Source organism: Myotis lucifugus, unplaced genomic scaffold (genome assembly GCF_000147115.1).
Source record: "Myotis lucifugus unplaced genomic scaffold, Myoluc2.0 scaffold_46, whole genome shotgun sequence".
NCBI classification, from domain to species: domain Eukaryota; kingdom Metazoa; phylum Chordata; class Mammalia; order Chiroptera; family Vespertilionidae; genus Myotis; species Myotis lucifugus.
This window is the reverse complement of record NW_005871094.1, coordinates 2,360,150-2,377,512: the sequence shown is the minus strand read 5'-3', so window position 1 is coordinate 2,377,512 and position 17,363 is coordinate 2,360,150. Positions and strand designations below refer to the sequence as shown.

Genomic DNA, 17,363 nt, shown 5'->3' with positions numbered 1-17,363 from the left:
TGCTTGCCTACGAAGGACTCGATTCCACCGGCAGCCCGCCAGGCCCCCCATCCCACCCCCCCGACTCCCGGGTGACCCAAGGCGCTTCCCCCCGCGCAGTGCGCTCTGAAAGCAGCTGGGCGCCCCCCACCCAGGAAAGGGGGGACGGCTGAAGGAGGGCAGTCGGCCCGCCCAGAGAGGAGATTCCTTCGTTTTCCTGCTCAACTGGAAAGGGCCTGTTCACAAACTTAATACAAAGGCCAGGGCAACCTTCCTAAACCCAGGAGGTTCTCACCTTGCCGACCTTCAGAATCCCCTGAAATCTTTCTAAAAATCCTGATTTCTGGGCCTCATTCTCCAGAAATTCTGTTTCTTTGTTTATGGGGTGAGGCCACCAACATTAGTAACAGAGAAACAGAATTTCCGGAGGATGAGGCCCAGAAATCAGGATTTTAAAAAGATTCCCAGGTGATTCTAATGTGCAGCCAAGGCTGAGAACCACTGTCCTAACCGGTGCGGTGCCGGGAGGGCGGGCCGGGATGGGTCACTCCCCGCCGTGGGCACCGCCAGCCGCCAGCACTGGCCTGCCCCGCGGCGGAGGGTAGTGAGCCCGTTTCTCAGACGGGAACCGAGCCCAGCAGGTTCCGCCAGGTCACACGAAACCTGGAAACCGCACCGGGATTCACAGCCAAGTCCTGCGGCTGCGGGCCCCGCGCAGAGGCCGCGCTCCGAGGGGAAGGCCGGGCGCCCCGCGAGCACCCACTCCAGCCCGCCCCGCTCCCCGGGTCCCCGCCCCGCTCCCGGGGACCCCGCCCTGCCCTGGCGGCGACCAAACGCGCCAACCTGGAGGGGCAGAGGCCGGGGACACAGGGGCATCCACGCGGGCCTCGCTGGCGACGGGAGCCGCCCCTGCGGCCCCAGAGCTGCCGGCCGGCCGGGTCTCCGCCAGCGGCCAGGCAGAGCCAGTCCCGACGGCGCGCTGCTCCCGCCTCCCGGGCTCGTGCCTCCTTCTCGGCTTCCGGGGCGGGCTCGGCAGGCGGATTCGGGTGGTCGTGGGGCCCGCCCCCGGCCCGCACGCACCTCCGTCCCCGGCAGCCGCAGCTCCCCGCACTTCCGGTTCCCCGCCGCCCGCGCGGAAGCCCGGGCGCGCCCCCTGCAGGCAGCTCGCGGTGTCCGCGCCCCCGGCCGGCGGGTGCGTGAAGCCGACCCCGCTGTCCTGGGTCCTGACAGTCCTTCCCTGCCCAAACCCAATCCGGCTCCTCTGAACTCTTCTCCGCTAGGCCCCGACTTGGGGCTTCTGTGTTCATCTCCATTGTCCGGTTTTAGCAAGAATCCTGCGAAGTTGGTTTAGCCAGAGGCCCCTACCCTCGATATCTGATCACCAGGGCCTAGAGACTCTGATGAGGTTCCTGATCCTCCACGACCCGCCCCCCGGGTGGTGTCTGATCACCCAGATTGCCTTGGGCAAGAATCCTGTTGGTCAGTTTAGGTCGGTTGAGCCAGAATCCACCCTTACCTCCTCCTAGTAACTTCCCATCCGCTGACCCCCAACCTGCTCCTTGGCTATAAATTCCCACTTTTCCCTATAGCATTGGGAGTTGAGCCCAATCTTTCCCCCACTACAGAACCCCACTGTAGTAGCCCCCTTTGAAAAGTTTGCCTTACTGTTCCTTAACAAGTGTCAATTTTTTTTGTTTAACAGAATATTTTAACAGTCCCCAAATGTGGCTCCATTTGAGTTTTGCTGGTTGGTCTTTGTTAAAGTGTGGATTCCCAAGCCCCCTGAATCAGAAATTAGGGGGAGGGAGAGAAATGTGATTTACCACAAATCAACTAGTCTATATATATAAAAGGCTAAGTGTCTGTCCAACCGGTAGCTATGATGCACACTAACCACCAGGGGGCAGACGCTCAACCCAGGAGCTGCCATGACACGCACTGGCCATTTACACAGAAACAGCACCACAGACCTGGCGCCGACAAACCAACACTCGGCTTCCTCCAAGTGGGACACAGGCCCCGCCACCACCCCGGAGTGACACCCCACCAAATCACAGCCAATGCTTCCAAGACCCCATGGCACTGAATGCAGCCCACAGCCCAGCCCAGCCTGGAAATGGTCGCTGTGGGCGCCGGGTAATGATGTCATGTAGCAACACCCGGCTTCCTCTCCCAGCTTCCTCTCCCTAGCGACTAGCCTCCTTGGAGTTTCTTCAGCCCAGGAACACGACTTGCTTTATAGCCAGGTGGAAACATTTCACACTTTAACCAAATGTCTGTGAAGCGTTTTCCTGTGCCTCATCTCATTTGATCCTCACAGAAGTCCTGGAGCAGGTAGGTAGGAGACTCCGTAGAATCCTATTTTCTTTTCATTAGCAAGATGCAAAGAGCGATATTAAAATATTTCTTCTAATTAATTTCCTTTCAATGTGCATGAATCCGTGCACCAGAACACTAGTAATAGAATAATACTCTCCATATACTAGAGATGCGCGATAGGGGAGCTTGATCCAAAGTTTGGAGACAGGACTCTGGAGCTAGGAGCACTCCCCTCCACCTGTGCTTTTCTCCAACGCACTTTCACCTCCTGAATATTCATTTCAATCCTGGGGAAGTAGGCTGGGAACATTTAAATCAATCAAGGCTTAAGGAGATAAATCAAGCCACAAGAACCACCTGTGGAGCATTGGCTAAACCTGGGCTCCGCCTCCCGCCTCTGGAGAGCATCCCACAGGGGCAGGGACTGCTTTTCCAGTTCCCAGGAAGGTGCGCCGAGAGCCACTGACCTCTCCCCTCTTCTGCTCTCACAAGCTGTGAGCTAGGACAAACCCAACTCTAATTGGTGGAGACGCCTTGTTTTGTTTCGCTATTAGAACTCCTCCTTCCATATTTATCTCCTTAAAACCTCTTCCCATAGCCAGCTGAACAATGAGGTCTGAGGAGCAGGAAACCTGTGTGTCTGCACAAAAAGCTTCCTGTTTGAAAGGTGAGAAGCCCAAGTAGGGAGAAACCTGAGCTGGGGGATTGGATGCTTTGGAGTCAATTCCTGCAGTGTTTTGAATGCTGTGCTCAGGGAGCCCATGGCCTGGCAGCAGGAGTGGGCAGGTCCCAGAAACGGAGGGAAATGCACCTAGACGGCTCTCACCAGAGTTAGGCCCTACACCTGCGTCAGGCATGCAGCCTCGGGGGTCGAGGTGGGACTAGCTTGATGGTTTCTTCTAGCTGCCTGCCCCCAAGATAATGGAAGAGTCTTGCTGGGGTCTTGGGTAGATGCTGAGCAGGTATTGTGAAGGGAAGGGAAGTCTACCTTTGAATCCTGGAGGGGAGTGGGTAGGATAACGAGCACCACCAGGATGAGACAATCAGGCTAATGAGCACTCAGGATGGAGTGACGTCGGGAGAAACAGGCCAGGAGGGGGCAGGGTTGCCCGCAGCACATAGTACTGTATTTACTAATTTCTACAGGTCAGAGGTTAGTGGTGTTTGGGTTCTGTTGTTAGGCAAGGTTGTGGTCTGGTTTTGGTGGAACCCTCTACCATCCCTCCTGGTGAGGCCTCAAGCTCAAAGCAAAGAGGGAGGTGGGTGTCCAGCCCACAGAAAGGAAATGAGAGAAGAGACAACTTTTAAGTGTCCCTTGTTTCTCCAAAATCCTTAAAAATGCTTCAGCGAGCTGTGGAGTCCGTATTGAGAAGGGAGAATAGGTAATAAGACAGAAAAACGTTTGAAGAAAAGTTAAACAATGCACTCTCACTCAAATGAAACACGACTTTTTGAATGACCTAAAGCAAGCATGTCAAACTCAAAGGCTAACATGGACCAAATAAATGAGGCATGCGGCCCTCGGGCCGAGAGTTTGACATGCTTGACCTGAAGAATCACTGTGGGAGATAAATAAGATTGCTGTTTCAATGCAGAAGATGGGAAAAATTACACATGGAAAAGTTTTGGTTTTCTTCATTTGAAGGAAGGATTACCAGGATAGAAATCGATAAAAATGTGTAACTACTTATTACCAAGTCTCTGGTGTTTTCTCAGAATTGGGCCACATACCTCCCTACTTTCCCCCAAACTCCCAGCAGAATGGAGCCAAGGCTTTCATACCAATTTACTCATGGTTTTCCAAAAGCAGGAAACTGGGAGTACCCCTACTCCAGACCAGCACCCCATGACTGGGCTGGAGCCAAAAGAGGCTCTATAGCAGGGGTCCTCAAACTACGGCCCGCAGGCCACATGCAAATACAAATATTGTATTTGTTCCCGTTTTGTTTTTTTACTTCAAAATAAGATATGTGCAGTGTGCATATGCATAGGAATTTGTTCATAGTTTTTTTTAAAACTATAGTCCGGCCCTCCAACGGTCTGAGGGACAGTGAACTGGCTCCCTGTTTAAAAAGTTTGAGGACCCCTGCTCTATAGTGACCACTCCTAGCAGCTTGGCAACATGGTTGCCCGTCAAGAAATCCCACCACAAGGCTGATCAGCTGACCGTGCCTCCCTGCCTCAGATAGAAATGGAAGTGGGAGAAGGGAGCCCTTCTCTCGTTCTTCCTCACCCTGTGAGAACACTGGACTCTTCAAGGTCCCACCCTTGAGCAGGGAGCAGAAGGCAGGACAAAGGCAGGGCTGTGGACACAGTGGGGATGAACTTGGCCAACTTGATCCAGTCCTTTCGCCACTCGCCAGCAGAGGGCGCCGGCGGCTGGCTCCAGTCAACCTCAAGGATGTGAAGCTAAATGAGGACTAATGACAGGTGCTGGGAAACCGCAGCCACCAGGTGGAGGGCAGCCAGGAGCAGAAGCCTCAGACTCTGCTGTTGTCCATAGAAGCTTCTATAACAGAAGCCGCCAACTCTCAGGGAGACAGGAATGCTGTGGCTTCCTTATCTGTGGTCCAAAGAAATAGGAACAGCACAAACCTTAGCTAGTGGAACGGAAGAGAGGACATCTTCCTACAGCAAAGCAACAAGCAAACATCGCACAGGCTCAGCTCCACAGCCGGGAGGCGGAGCTGGGGTGGGAGACCTGTTGCGGGGCAAAGGTGAAGGGAGGCGCCCTGCTGCACACACACTCCAGAAACGGACACCAGGTAACCCAAGAGCATTCTTTTTTAAAAAAAGAAGAAACTGAGCAAATGTATACAAAATACTGTCAATCTCTCCTGGGCCAACAGGGCTGCCATCACAATGCTTCACCTGCAGTGTCTGAATGCCTGAGCTTGCTCCCGCCGTCTGGGTGCTTCTGGCCCCGCCCGGCAAGCCGGTCTCCGGGCACACGCGCCACTCTTCCAGGCGGCTCCTGCTCCAGTCACCAGGCTGCACAGCGTCCGTCCGTCCGAGCCCCCAAACAGCCTTTCCCTGAAGATTCCCCGCCCTGGCAGGGAGCCGGAAATGGAGCGTCCCGTCTTCCTGTCTGTCTCCCCTCCCCCGGGGATGATACGACTTCCGTGGAAGTTCTTCGGGCAGGTGCCCTCAGGCTTTATGGGCCAGGAGGGTGGTCAGCTTGATCTTGCCATCCATGGAGGCAGTGAGGCAGGTCCCGCAGTCCATCGCCGTGCTCCAGTCCACGGTCACCACGGGGGCTCGGTGGCCACCCAGGCTCAAGCAGCTCTCCAAAACCTTCTCGTCCCCGCCCAGCTGTAAGAGGACAGGAGAGAGGAGGAGGTGTGAGCGGACGCCGTGCACAAATACATCCATGTTCTCCACCAACCACCTCGAGCCTGGGGCTGCCGCGCCCATCCTTCCTGTTTAATTTCTTAGACAAGAAAATACCTTCATTGTTCTGACTACAGTTATTCCTTCATCTGAAGTGAAAAACAAGTCCCACTCGAAAAGGCAGGGAATTTTCTCTGCTGCCTTTAACTTGCTGGGGGCCAGTGCCCCTGCACCGCCCGGGCCGCTCTCTCCCAGCATCATCCCCACTCCCAGACATTCTTTGTTTCATGTCTGCTCCCCCAGGAATCCCAGCTGCAGGAGGGTGGGTCGTGGTCAGCTCCTGCAGTACCCGGTCGAGCTGGCACCAGCAGGCCCTCATCAATGTACAAGCTCGGCTCCCCTGACCCCACAGCACCAGCCAGGACTCGTGCAGGTGTGAGGAGTTAGAGGCAGTAAGGAAAGGGAAACCAGGGCCAGCTGAATAATGACCAATGCAGCCACAGATAGCACTCACGAGCAAGACATATACGACCTTCGTGGAGAAAACGTTTGTTTTGTTTTTATTGATTTCAGAGAGGAAGGGAGAGAAAGAGAGATAAAAACGTCAATGATGAGAGAGAATCATTGATCGGCTGCCTACTGCACGTCCCCTACTGGGGATGGAGCCCACACCTGGGCATGTGCCCTTGACCAGAATCGAACCTGGGATCCTTCAATCCACAGGCCAACGCTCTATCTACTGAGCCAAACCAGCTAGGGCGAGAAAACATCTTTAAAAGTCACGAATTGCTTACAGATTGTAAAAATGGGATCTGAAGTTCATTATATTCCTTAAGTAATTAGACCCCATTGGTATTTTAAAAATTATACAGAGGAAAATCTTTTAACTCATTAATTGGTTATAAAGCAAATCTGACTGCAAAGCATATAAACTGATCAGGACAAATGACAAAGGCACATGATTAAAAATAAATACATATACATACACATAGCATACATACAACAAATAAAAATCATACAGAGAGCAGAGCATGGCCTACCTGAAACTCAATTTTAAAATAATAAAGTAAAATTAGGCTTGTAAACAGAAAGCTTTACAGTATTTCCCAATAGCAAGTACCAGAAATTATGGCGCTAATGAGGGCCAAGGCCATCCAACGCATCACAATTTGGAAAAGAGGAGCCAAGCTAATCCTTCCTCTCACTTCACCAAGGCCTGCATCCCCGTCCTCCCAACTCCTCCTCCTCCTCCACAGCCTCAGATCCACAGACTGACTCCTAGGATCTTCCCTGAGGACCCAGCTCCCCCGCCCCTCTCAGAACCCTAACACTGAACTGCCCCCTGCTGGGGCTCGTGGCTCTTTCTAAAGTGCGTGTGAGGGCGAGGGGAGCAGGACCAGACCTTCTGTGCCCTGTGTGCAGGTCAGGCCTCGGCCAGCGGCCCCACACAGCTACTGTCCAAATCATGCTCTGTCTGCTGCCTGGTGAGCCCTGGCAACGAGGGCATGGACAGCCCCCACGCAGAGGACATTCCACCTTGGGGCCCTTCACACCTACAGAGTGAGCACCACCATCAGGCAACGGTTAACACGGAGGCTGTGAATGGAATGCACCTGGTTCCAGAAACATGCGCTTGGGCTACAACACAAATCCTCACCACTGGTCTATTTGATAACACCAGTAAAACAGGGGACATTTGTAACTTCATACAATTATACAGAAAGAGGTACATGAACCGGAGAAGCTCGGACATGAAAATTAAAGAGGTAAACTGACCACAAAACAAAGCGGACAACTTCCCTCATGGTTTGACAAATCCCAGCCAGGTCGGTCTGAGCCATGGGTTGTCATGTCCTTGACCCATGGAACTTCCAATACAACAGTAAGTCTATGCCCGGTTAGAGTAACTAAGACCACGTAAGCACTTACCTGTTTGGGGCGTGTTGCTCTAAACCAACACGCTTCCCAACCCTTCTCCCATTTCTTAACAGTTTTTATAAAAGGTATTATTATAGAAAAGGAAGGGGGGCAGAGAGGGGCAGGGTCTCGTCAAAGCACAGCGGATGGGCCAGCAGAGGAGGCCGGTGTCGCCTCTGCCCACGCTCTGCTGACTCAGTCCTGCAGCCAGGGGCCTTCGGCACTGGCCACACGGGGCAGGGGCGGGGAAGAGGCCCACACCCAGCCCTCCGGGAGGAAGCTCCTCCCCATCACCACACCCCAGGTACCTTGTAGATGACGCCCCCGGTGGCAGAACACGTCAGCATGTAATTTCCCTCGGAGTCAAAAGCGAAGAGCCGGCCCCGGGGAACCTGAACCTGCTTGTAGCCGCTGTAACCAGACAGCACGAAGGGGCCCGTGGCGTCCGCGGGGAGCCCGAACTCCGACACCTTCAGGCCACTCTTGTGGATGTTCCACTGGATGAACTGCAACCACAAAGCACAGCAGAGTCTCTCAGCAGCGGGACGGCCTAAGAGGAGGGGGACGGCCCCAGAGCAGAGGCCCTGGGTTCACAGGCCACCAGGAGAGGTAGTGGGATGACACCCCCTCCCCCCAGTCCCATCTCTTCCCAACACAATTTAAGCATCTTTTTAGTGAAGGAATTCTAGAAAAAGGGTCAGCAACCTCACATCAAAGTCCAGACTTCCTCTCTGGCCTGAGCCTAGGACAGTGATGGCAAAACTTCTGAGCTCAGCGTGTCAGCATTTTGAAAAACCCTAACTTAACTCTGGTGCCGTGTCACATATAGAAATTTTTTGATATTTGCAACCATAGTAAAACAAAGATTTATATTTTTGATATTTATTTTATATATTTAAATGCCATTTAACAAAGAAAAATCAACCAAAAAAATGAACCCGTGTCATAGGTTCGCCATCACTGGCCTAGGAGGAATGTTTCAAGTAACTGTCACTATTGTTGTTCGGGACAACACAGTGTAGTTATGAATTTAGCTTCGTGTATTGCAGCGTTTATAAGTCTTTACCTGCCCCTGGGGCAGGCTACCTGCGTGTGACCACCTCTTAATTGAGAATCCCACCCAAAAAACTAGGAAGCCAGGCTTGACTTTAAAAGCCCGCTTCCTGCAGTTTTCAAATGAAGAATTCATTTTGTAATTACTATTTTCAAATGGGTAATCCAGGTCGATAGGATAAATTCCAAAAGGTATAGGAGGGCACACACGAAGAGCATGTATGCTTACCCCACCCCAGCTCCCTTTCCACGGTCCTCACCTATCTTTCCAGAGAGAATCCACAAAGGGCATCTGTTTTTACTTTTTCCCACCTGCCTTTTACATTTCTTGATTCTGCTCACTGCTTCTGGGAAGCTGCTCCGACCCCCGGCAAACTCTCCCGGTCCATGCTCACGGGGCACATCCCGCCCCAAACCCGGACCCCACTGCTCCATGTACAGTGGGATGCAGTTCATCCAGTTCATCCTCACCTGCCACAACCAGGAGGAAGGATATGGGCCCCCTTTCGTAAGAATGGCAGCTCCCACTGAACTCATTGAAGCCTCACAAAGATCCGGTGAGACGGTTACTATTACCATCCCTCGTCTACAGATGACAACACTGAGGCAGGGAGAGGCCCAGCAAGTGAAATCTGTGGTCAGAACCTAAACCCAGCCCCCCATGCTATTCTGGTGCTCTCTAGGCTCCCAGAGGCCTAAGCCAGGGAAGGGAAGTTCCTGCGCCTGCCTACCTTCCCGTCCTCGCCGATGCTGTACACGGTGTTCTCGTCGTAGCTGAACTCCACGGAGCACACCTCCCCGCAGTGGGCCTTCCAGCTCATGGCGCACTCGTGCTGCTGCATGTCTGAGGCAAAGAGACGGAGATGAGGCTAAGATTCCTGCCCAGGCCCCGGGGAGGCACTGGCCCACGGCAGGAGGCACCTCCCACCTTCTGCCCAGCCGGGGGAGCTGCTCTGAGGCAGAGGGCCTCCCCCGCCCCGAGCTGAGCCCTGCCGAGGAAGGGTGGAGGGCCGCTTCAGTTTGCTAATCCTCTCCTCCGCTGCATCTAATCTTCTATTTAACCCTCAGATAGAAGCTTCTTTCGTGGGGGCTAGAGTGAGGTTCAGGAATCCCTGGGAGGAGTCCGAGCTCATCTGTAAGTCTGGGCGGACACACATCCTTCCTAGGAGGCCTCTGGAACTTCGTCCCAGGGGATCTGCTGAGGACACAGTCCCTGTCCCATCCCGGCCCTCTGACTCCGGGCCTCCTGGGACAGGCTGGCATGGGGATCTTTAAGCAGCTGCCGGTGGTTCTGATGCACACTGTTCCAACGCTTAACGGGGACAGGGAACTAGCCACACCGAGAGGACAGGACGGCATTACTCTCGAGGGTCCTCCTGGGTCTCACTCAGGCCGCGAGGACTCAGACAGAACACCTCACGAGGGAAGGACTGCTAAGCTCCCCGCCTCCCTTCTGCATCCATGACACGGACCATGTGCAAGGTGACTACGGAGCTTCTGAAGACAGCAGATTCTGACCACAGCTAAGTTCTGTTACGAGCACGCTGAACTGGGGTTTTGCTTTCGGTCCAGCTGGCAAAAATCCAACTCTCTCCCCAGGACATTTACGGAGGGACCCGGGGCTGCCATGAGCATGACTGCTTACCAAACAGCCGGATGACACCATCCGCCGCCCCTGTGACCAGCAGGTTCCCGTTGTGATTGAAGGCTGTGCAGTTGATAGCAATGGGCCCCGGATCCAGGGAGAACTGGAGCTGGAGAAAACAAACTAAATTTTAAAATGTCAGAGAATAATAAACAAAATTCAAGACAAGCTCTGTCTGAAAGGGGACAGGAGACCAAGATTAGGGAGAGGCACACGAGAACATAAAAAGTACCGGTGATGTTCCATCCTTACGCTGTGATGGTAGATAGGGCCAGACCAAATGATTTCGAGGGCCTTGTATGGCCCGCAGGCCCGACGACCGCCCGCCCCCGCCCCCCCGCCCCGGTGTAGGGTGAGGGAGGACGGGCCCAGAAAGGCATCCCGTTTCTAAGTGAGACGCATGTGCCTAGATGAGGAAACTGGAGGAGGAGGAGACAGGCAGGGCCTCATGTTCAAGAATTCATGTGTGGCCCTGACACCTGGAGACCTCCACGTGGGAATATATACTCCTTCACAGACGATGCAGTAAGACACAACTGAACACCTGGAACACAGCCACCTATAAGACAGGGGCCCTTCAAGGGTCCAGTAACATCAGGAAACTTCAACAGAAAGGCCACACCACTTCTGAGCACCTAAACTAATTCTAATAAGAAGCATCGCTGCCCTTTAAACAGGAGAGTTTACGCATCATTTACTCTCTCTAGGGCCACGTGGGGGGGGAGTAGGGGAAGGGAGGTGGAGCTCAGAGGATTTCGAGCAGTGAAAATACCCCATATGATGGTGGATGCATGTCATTACCTATTTGTCAAACCCACAGAATGTAGCGGACTAACACCGAACCCTGCACGCTGTGGTGGGGATGCAGATAGTGAGGGGCAGGGGGTGTACGGAAATCTGTGCCTTCCTCTCAATTTTGCCATGAACCTTAAACTGCTCAAAAAAAGTCTTTAAATATAAAACAAACTTAAATGAAACCACAGGGGCCCTCTAGGAGGCGGTGTGACTTGTGAACTTGGGGCACAATTCTGAATGACTTCAGCTGGCGATCTACCCACTGGAGCATTACTCCCTTCAACACTTACTACATTGGATGTTTCCTCACAAATCAAAGTTGAGAAGACCAAAGCAAAGAGAGGGAGAGATCAGAAGGGAGGGAGCGTGGGCCCTGTGCCCTCCCGAGTGTGCCCAGCCCGAGGCCCCCGGGGGCAGGCCCGCACCTGCTGCTTCATGGTTTTCGTGTCCCACAGCAGCAGCTTGCCAGGAACGTGGTTCGTGCCCTTGCTGCCGATGTCTAGGGCCGAGAAGTCCACCTGGGAAGCGAGGCTTGGAGCTGCGGCCGAACAGACGAAAGAGGCCCCGTTGGGGCTGCACGCGAGAGACAGGATTCTGCAACACACGTGGAGCGGGGTCAGCACTCCATGGCCACTGGAAGGATGAGATGGGGAAAAGGCCCAGCAAAGGACCAGGCCGCAGAGCACAGTGCGGGAAGCGGCCTCCAGCTCACCTGGGCATGTCGTCGTTGATGTTGATTTCACAGAGATTCTTCTTGGCTTCCGTGTCATAAAGGCGCACTGTCCCCACACCACTGCCCAGCAAGAGCTGGAATGAGAAGGGGCGGGAGGTGTGAAGAACAGGAGGAGGTCAGGCAGGTCAGGCAGGACCATGGGTGGTGGTGGGGGCCCAGGCCCTCTCCTGTGAGGTCTGGGCAGGCTGCAGGGGCGGGGCCCCCTCCACTTATCCAGGTAATTTAGGTGATATCTGGCTAAAATGGACCTCATTTAAAAATAAATAAAGAGCCTGGCCGGCATGGCTCGTGGTTGAGCATCGATCTATGAACCAGGAGGTCATGGTTTGATTCCCAGTCAGGGCACATGCCCGGGTTTCGGGCTCAATCCCCAGTAGGGGGTTTGCAGGAGGCAGCCGATCAATGATTCTTTCTCATCATTAATGTTTCTATCTCTCTCCTTCTCCTTTGTCTCTGAAATGAATAAAAATATATTTAAAATACATAAATTAAAATTAAATAAAGACATCAGAGCTGACCTCGAACAGAAGTAGAACCACAGAAGGAATCTGTGGATGGGAGAGATGTATCACCCCAGACATACCTGGAAAGGCTCTGGCTGATTAAATGAGACCCTCTGTTCTTTCCTCCTTTTCTTTCCATTTTAAATCCCAGCTTTCCAGCCCTTCCTTCTCCCCCTAATCTCCCTCCACCTCCGTGGGTGCCGCCCTGGCTGATCATGGGGCCTGGGCCCCCTTTGCTTGTCTGGGGACAGCTCTGGCTCTGAGCCAGTAAAGGCCTCCAGAAAAAATAGAAGAAGCTATCCTTGCCTTCAGGAACCTGCATTTTATTTGGTGAAAAGCTTCGAAGACAATGAGTACCACCAGAAGAAAGCACCAGAAGCAGGTCTGCGGGTATCCCCAGGAATATCACCTACATCACTTGGCACATTATCACTGGGTATGCCCTGACGCCTTCGTACCATAACCAAAATGCCTGCAGTTGTCAAAATTATTAAAAAACGAGGCTTGCCCCTCGGGTTGCCTGCTATGGTCCCCTCAAAATGGAATAAAAGAAAAGAAAAAATTACAAATCAACTTTACCTCCTTAACTACGAAGTCTATCTCAAACATTAAAGTCCAGAAGGAAAAAATAACACTGTACTATTCCTGAGGCAATCAGACCCGTGGGAACCGCCAAGTAGGGCACCATCCCCCACCAGCTTCAGCTGCTTCCTCTGTGCCCGACACAGGGAGCAGCTGAGAATGTCTGTGAGGGCTGTTAGAATCTGGACAGCTGCAGGACTGATGGGGAAGAACAGGAAGTGAGCCAGTCTCTCCCCAGACAGCAGCAGCGAGCCAGACCACCACAGAGAGGGAGGCACCCTGGCCGTCTGACTGGGGAGGGTTCTCCAGGTTGCATTGCAGTCTCATTTCAATTCTCATTCATCCTGTCACCTCCTTCCCCACCCCCAACAGGAGTCTATAGGGTCAGTCCTGGCTGTGTGGTCCCCACGGGGGGTGGGGTCTGGCTCGGCTGCCGGTGGTGCCTGACCGCCGGTGGGCAGCCCTGGGGAGTTCTTCACAGACTGCACGCAGAGCAAGCAATGAGGCATCTCACTCACCAGCCGGTCCCGCTTGGTGGCCCACTCCAAAGACAGCAGCTGTGACTTGGAAATGGAGGACGCTTTGGTCTGCATGATGGGGTTGAAGGACCACACTTTGATGACCCCGTCTACGTCTAAGCTGGCAACCCTCCTCCCCGAACAATCCACTCTGAGACAAAAGAGAGAGGGGAGCTGTTAACATCCTTGCCATAGTCCATCCTCGTCTTCAGCTAGTTCAGATGGTTGCTTTTCTGACGTTCTAACTGCTTTAATAAACAATCCTGAAATGCCTACACACCAATGACCAGTGGACTATTTCTAGAAATATTCATTCATTCTTTGTCCAAGAATTTCTTATGAAGCACCCATATGTGCTGAGCCCTGGGGTAAACACTGGGCACAGAACAGTGGGCAGGATGCACTGGGCCTCGACCTCGGTGCTCAGTGTATGGAGATTGAGAGCCCCCTGCACTCGGCTTTGGGGCCCATCAAAACAAGGGACCCACCTCCCCTCTGAACATTACATCTGTGAGGGTCCCTTTATGAAAGGTCATGTTCTTACCATGTGCAAGTAAAAACTTATAAATGGTTAAGTACACAGTGGGGCAAAAGTGGGCTTACAGTTGGAAAATAATACAATAATCAATAGGTAATAACAGAGAAGTAAACTCTGTGTTCCCAAGTGCTCACAAATATAAACCTACTTTTGCCCTGCCCTGTATTTATCTAAAATTACCAACACAGGCTGGCAGGAGTGGCTCATGGTTGAGCGTCCACCTATGAACCAGGAGGCCATGCACGGTTCGACTCCTGGTCAGAGCACATGCCCGGGTTTCGGGCTCTATCCCCAGTGTGGGACGTGCAGGAGGCAGCTGATCAATGATTCTCTCTCCCTCTCCCTTCCTCTCTGAAATCAATAAAAAAATTTTTTAAATAAATAAATAAAATTACCAACATAAAGCAAATTAAAATTGAGTGAGCTTTAGGGAGTTCAAATAAAAGGCAGCTGTTCCTAAAACTTGGAGTCCCATGGTTAGAAAGGTCAGAGAGGCTGACGAGGGCTACAGCAGCTCTGAGCAGGACAGCCCACACCCAGATGGCAGCTGCCCAGCCTCCTCTGACTCTGAGGGTGACAATGCTCCTTCAGGAATCCCACTTTCCATACCTCCTGCCAGCTGCACCGTCATACACAGCTTCCCAGGGAGACCAGTCCCACCTGGCTAGAGCTTTCCCTAGCTGGGCCTCGCCTCCACCTGAACCCACCTGCAGTGCATGATGGAGGAGTGGTGCTCGCCGTACTCCTCCTGCCCCAGCACAATGAACGGCTGTTCGGAGCGGACACCTCCACCCTCAGGGCCTGCTGAGGCAGCCCGCGTCAGCGTCTCCGGCGCCTCCACGTGGAGCTCTGCGCAGGGCTCCGGTTCGGGGCCGCAAGCTTCAGGTTTCTTCTCTGCACACTGTGCCAAGCAAAGTAGGGAAAAGGCAGCTGTGACAGGTCTGCGCTGGGCCTAGCTACCCACCACATTCTGGGACACACTGCAGGACATCTGTGGCTGCAGCACACTGCAGGAGGCTCTCGGTGATCGTGGGTCTAGAACAGTGATGGCAAACCTATGACACGCGTGTCAGAGGTGACACGCAAACTCATTTTTTTGGTTGATTTTTCTTTGTTAAATGGCATTTAAATATATAAAATAAATATCAAAAATATAAGTCTTTGTCTTACTATGGTTGCAAATATCAAAAAATTTCTATATGTGACATGGCACCAGAGTTAAGTTAGGGTTTTTCAAAATGCTGACACGCCGAGCTCAAAAGGTTCGCCATCAGTGGTCTAGAATAAGCATGTCAAACTCGAGGCCCACGGGCCACATGCGGCCCACACGAATATTTTTGTGGCCCAGCCAATATAACAGTATATAAGAAACATTTTAATAAAAATTTCATAACTTAATTTTTATAATATCCTGTTATACATAATTTTTTAAAATATATTTTATTGATTTTTTACAGAGAAGAAGGGAGAGGGATAGAGAGTTAGAAACATCAATGAGAGAGAAACATCGACCAGCTGCCTCCCGCACACCCCCTACTGGGGATGTGCCTGCAACCAAGGTACATGCCCTTGACCGGAATCGAACCTGGGACCCTTGAGTCCTCAGGCTGACGCTCTATCCACTGAGCCAAACCGGTTAAGGCTCTACTAATTTATTTTAATGATCACTCATTTATTTCAGCCCTTTGTATTCAGCATGTCTCTATCGAAATAAACTGACGTTTCTATGAAATTTGAAGCTTTTGTTTTTTTGCAGCCCACAGAAACTTAAACCTTGTTTATTTGGCCCGTGTTAGCCTTTGAGTCTGACATGCTTGGTCTAGACCAGCCATGGGCAAACTACAGCCCGCGGGCCGGATCCGGCCCGTTTGAAATGAATAAAACTAAAAAAAAAAAAGACCGTACCCTTTTATGTAATGATGTTTACTTTGAATTTATATTAGGTCACACAAACACTCCATCCATGCTTTTGTTCCGGCCCTCCGGTCCAGTTTAAGAACCCATTGTGGCCCTCGAGTCAAAAAGTTTGCCCACCCCTGGTCTAGACTCTAGAATAAAGAGCTCTGAACTGCAAGAACAGGCCCAGTTTGCCCAGGAAGGGCAGGTGCCTGCTCTCCTGCCATCCCCTCCCTAGAGACCTTGCTCCTCTCATGGGCCCTGCTGAGGGAAAGGGGGTCAAGGGTGCCCCCTCTCTGTCAGGACACACGCCACCTTGACAGACCAGGCCTCTGATGCCTTTAAATAGGCAAGTAGCGCCTGGCCGGTGTGGCTCAGTGGTTGAGCGTCAACCATGCACCAAGAGGTCGCTGGTTCAATTCCTGGTTAGGGCACATGCCTGGGCTGCAGGCTCGATCCCCAGTAGGAGGCGTGCAAGAGGCAGCTGATTGATGTTTCTCTTATCATCGATGTTTTTCTCTCTCTCTTCCTTCTTCCTCTCCCTTCCTCTCTCTCTAAAAATCAATAAAGCATATATATATTTTTTTTAAAAAAATAGGTAAGTAGCTCCAATTAGGAGATAAATGGTCAACTAGGTGACAGGCAAGGGACTCAGGCAGCAAATCCCCGGGGCTTCCCGAGTGTTTGACAGAGTGGAGGCAGCTTATGCTGCCAGAAGAGCACACCTGACCCACGTTCAGCAGTGAGGGGAGTCCCAGGGCTCAGCGTGGCAAGGGCCTGGGTCGCAGAATGACACTGTGTGGGCCCGTGGCCCTCAGGCAGCAACTCCAGCAGGGGGGCCTCTGGGGGTGCAGGAGAAAAGGACCCTGAGATCAAGCAAGCCTGGGGGATTCTGGGTTAAAACAGGGGAAACCGGTCTCTGTCCTGCCAAATCTGAGCCTGTGACATGCTAACAGTAACATACACAATTAACCTAAGGGGAAAACGCAGCATGCAAGGGGTCCCAAGCCAATGTAACCACAGCCCCCATCTGTGGGGACATTGGTAGTTGGCATTTTATGGCTTCTGTTTAGAAAAATGCTACAGCAGAAAGAGGGACCACTGCAGAGTCAGGCACACTGTGAACAAAACAACCGAAGTGCAAGCAGGTAAACCCAGTTCAGCAAGACCACACTCTACACAACGGCAGAAACCAAGGGAGGTTAAGAGCGGGCCCTGCACCACCCCGTCATTTTCCACGCCCTCCCGTGGGCGTGCTTGGACCGCTGACGACAAGCCATACCTGCAAAGTCAGAGACAGAAGCTCCTTCCTCTCCTTGCCGTGGTCCTGCAGGCGCCGCTGCCGGTGCTGTGACCAGCTGGACTCCCCCGGGGCCAGCCCGCTGAAGAGGCTCTTCCCATCCCTGGGTCCGCACGCGGGGTCCTTTGCCTTAGTGGTCTGGAGGGCAAGACACCAGGTTGTGAAAGTCTCTTCCTGTCTGTGCCCACGCCAAGAGCCCTGGGCCAGGAGCAGGGCAGAGGCCAGGGAGTGGCTTCTCTACCCAACAGGTCCTGG

General features: G+C 52.8%; 2 protein-coding genes across 4 annotated transcripts in view; both read right to left on the bottom strand.

Moving 5' to 3' along the window:
* Positions 1-1,090, bottom strand: part of CUNH7orf49 (chromosome unknown C7orf49 homolog) — a 4,867-nt gene extending 3,777 nt beyond the window's left edge. The window contains exon 1 of one of the 2 annotated variants that reach the window (XM_023753511.1): positions 1,060-1,090. Coding sequence is in view for 1 of the 2 variants with exons in the window: in XM_023753510.1 (XP_023609278.1) it covers positions 823-855 (33 nt within the window). In the remaining variant the exon portion in view is untranslated. Of the gene's footprint in view, positions 1-822; positions 1,030-1,059 lie in introns of those variants that run through there. The other variant, XM_023753510.1, reaches the window with a different exon arrangement.
* A 4,023-nt stretch (positions 1,091-5,113) lies between these two features.
* WDR91 (WD repeat domain 91) overlaps positions 5,114-17,363 on the bottom strand; it is a 28,167-nt gene continuing 15,917 nt past the window's right edge. For both annotated transcript variants that reach the window (XM_006088322.3, XM_023753505.1), the window contains exons 7-15: positions 17,091-17,246; positions 14,620-14,813; positions 13,375-13,525; positions 11,751-11,845; positions 11,464-11,632; positions 10,244-10,352; positions 9,330-9,442; positions 7,854-8,051; positions 5,114-5,610 (exon numbers count right to left, since the gene is read on the bottom strand). In XM_006088322.3, the coding sequence (XP_006088384.1) occupies positions 5,446-5,610; positions 7,854-8,051; positions 9,330-9,442; positions 10,244-10,352; positions 11,464-11,632; positions 11,751-11,845; positions 13,375-13,525; positions 14,620-14,813; positions 17,091-17,246 (1,350 nt within the window). In that variant the 3' untranslated portion in view covers positions 5,114-5,445. The remainder of the gene's footprint in view (positions 5,611-7,853; positions 8,052-9,329; positions 9,443-10,243; positions 10,353-11,463; positions 11,633-11,750; positions 11,846-13,374; positions 13,526-14,619; positions 14,814-17,090; positions 17,247-17,363) is intronic.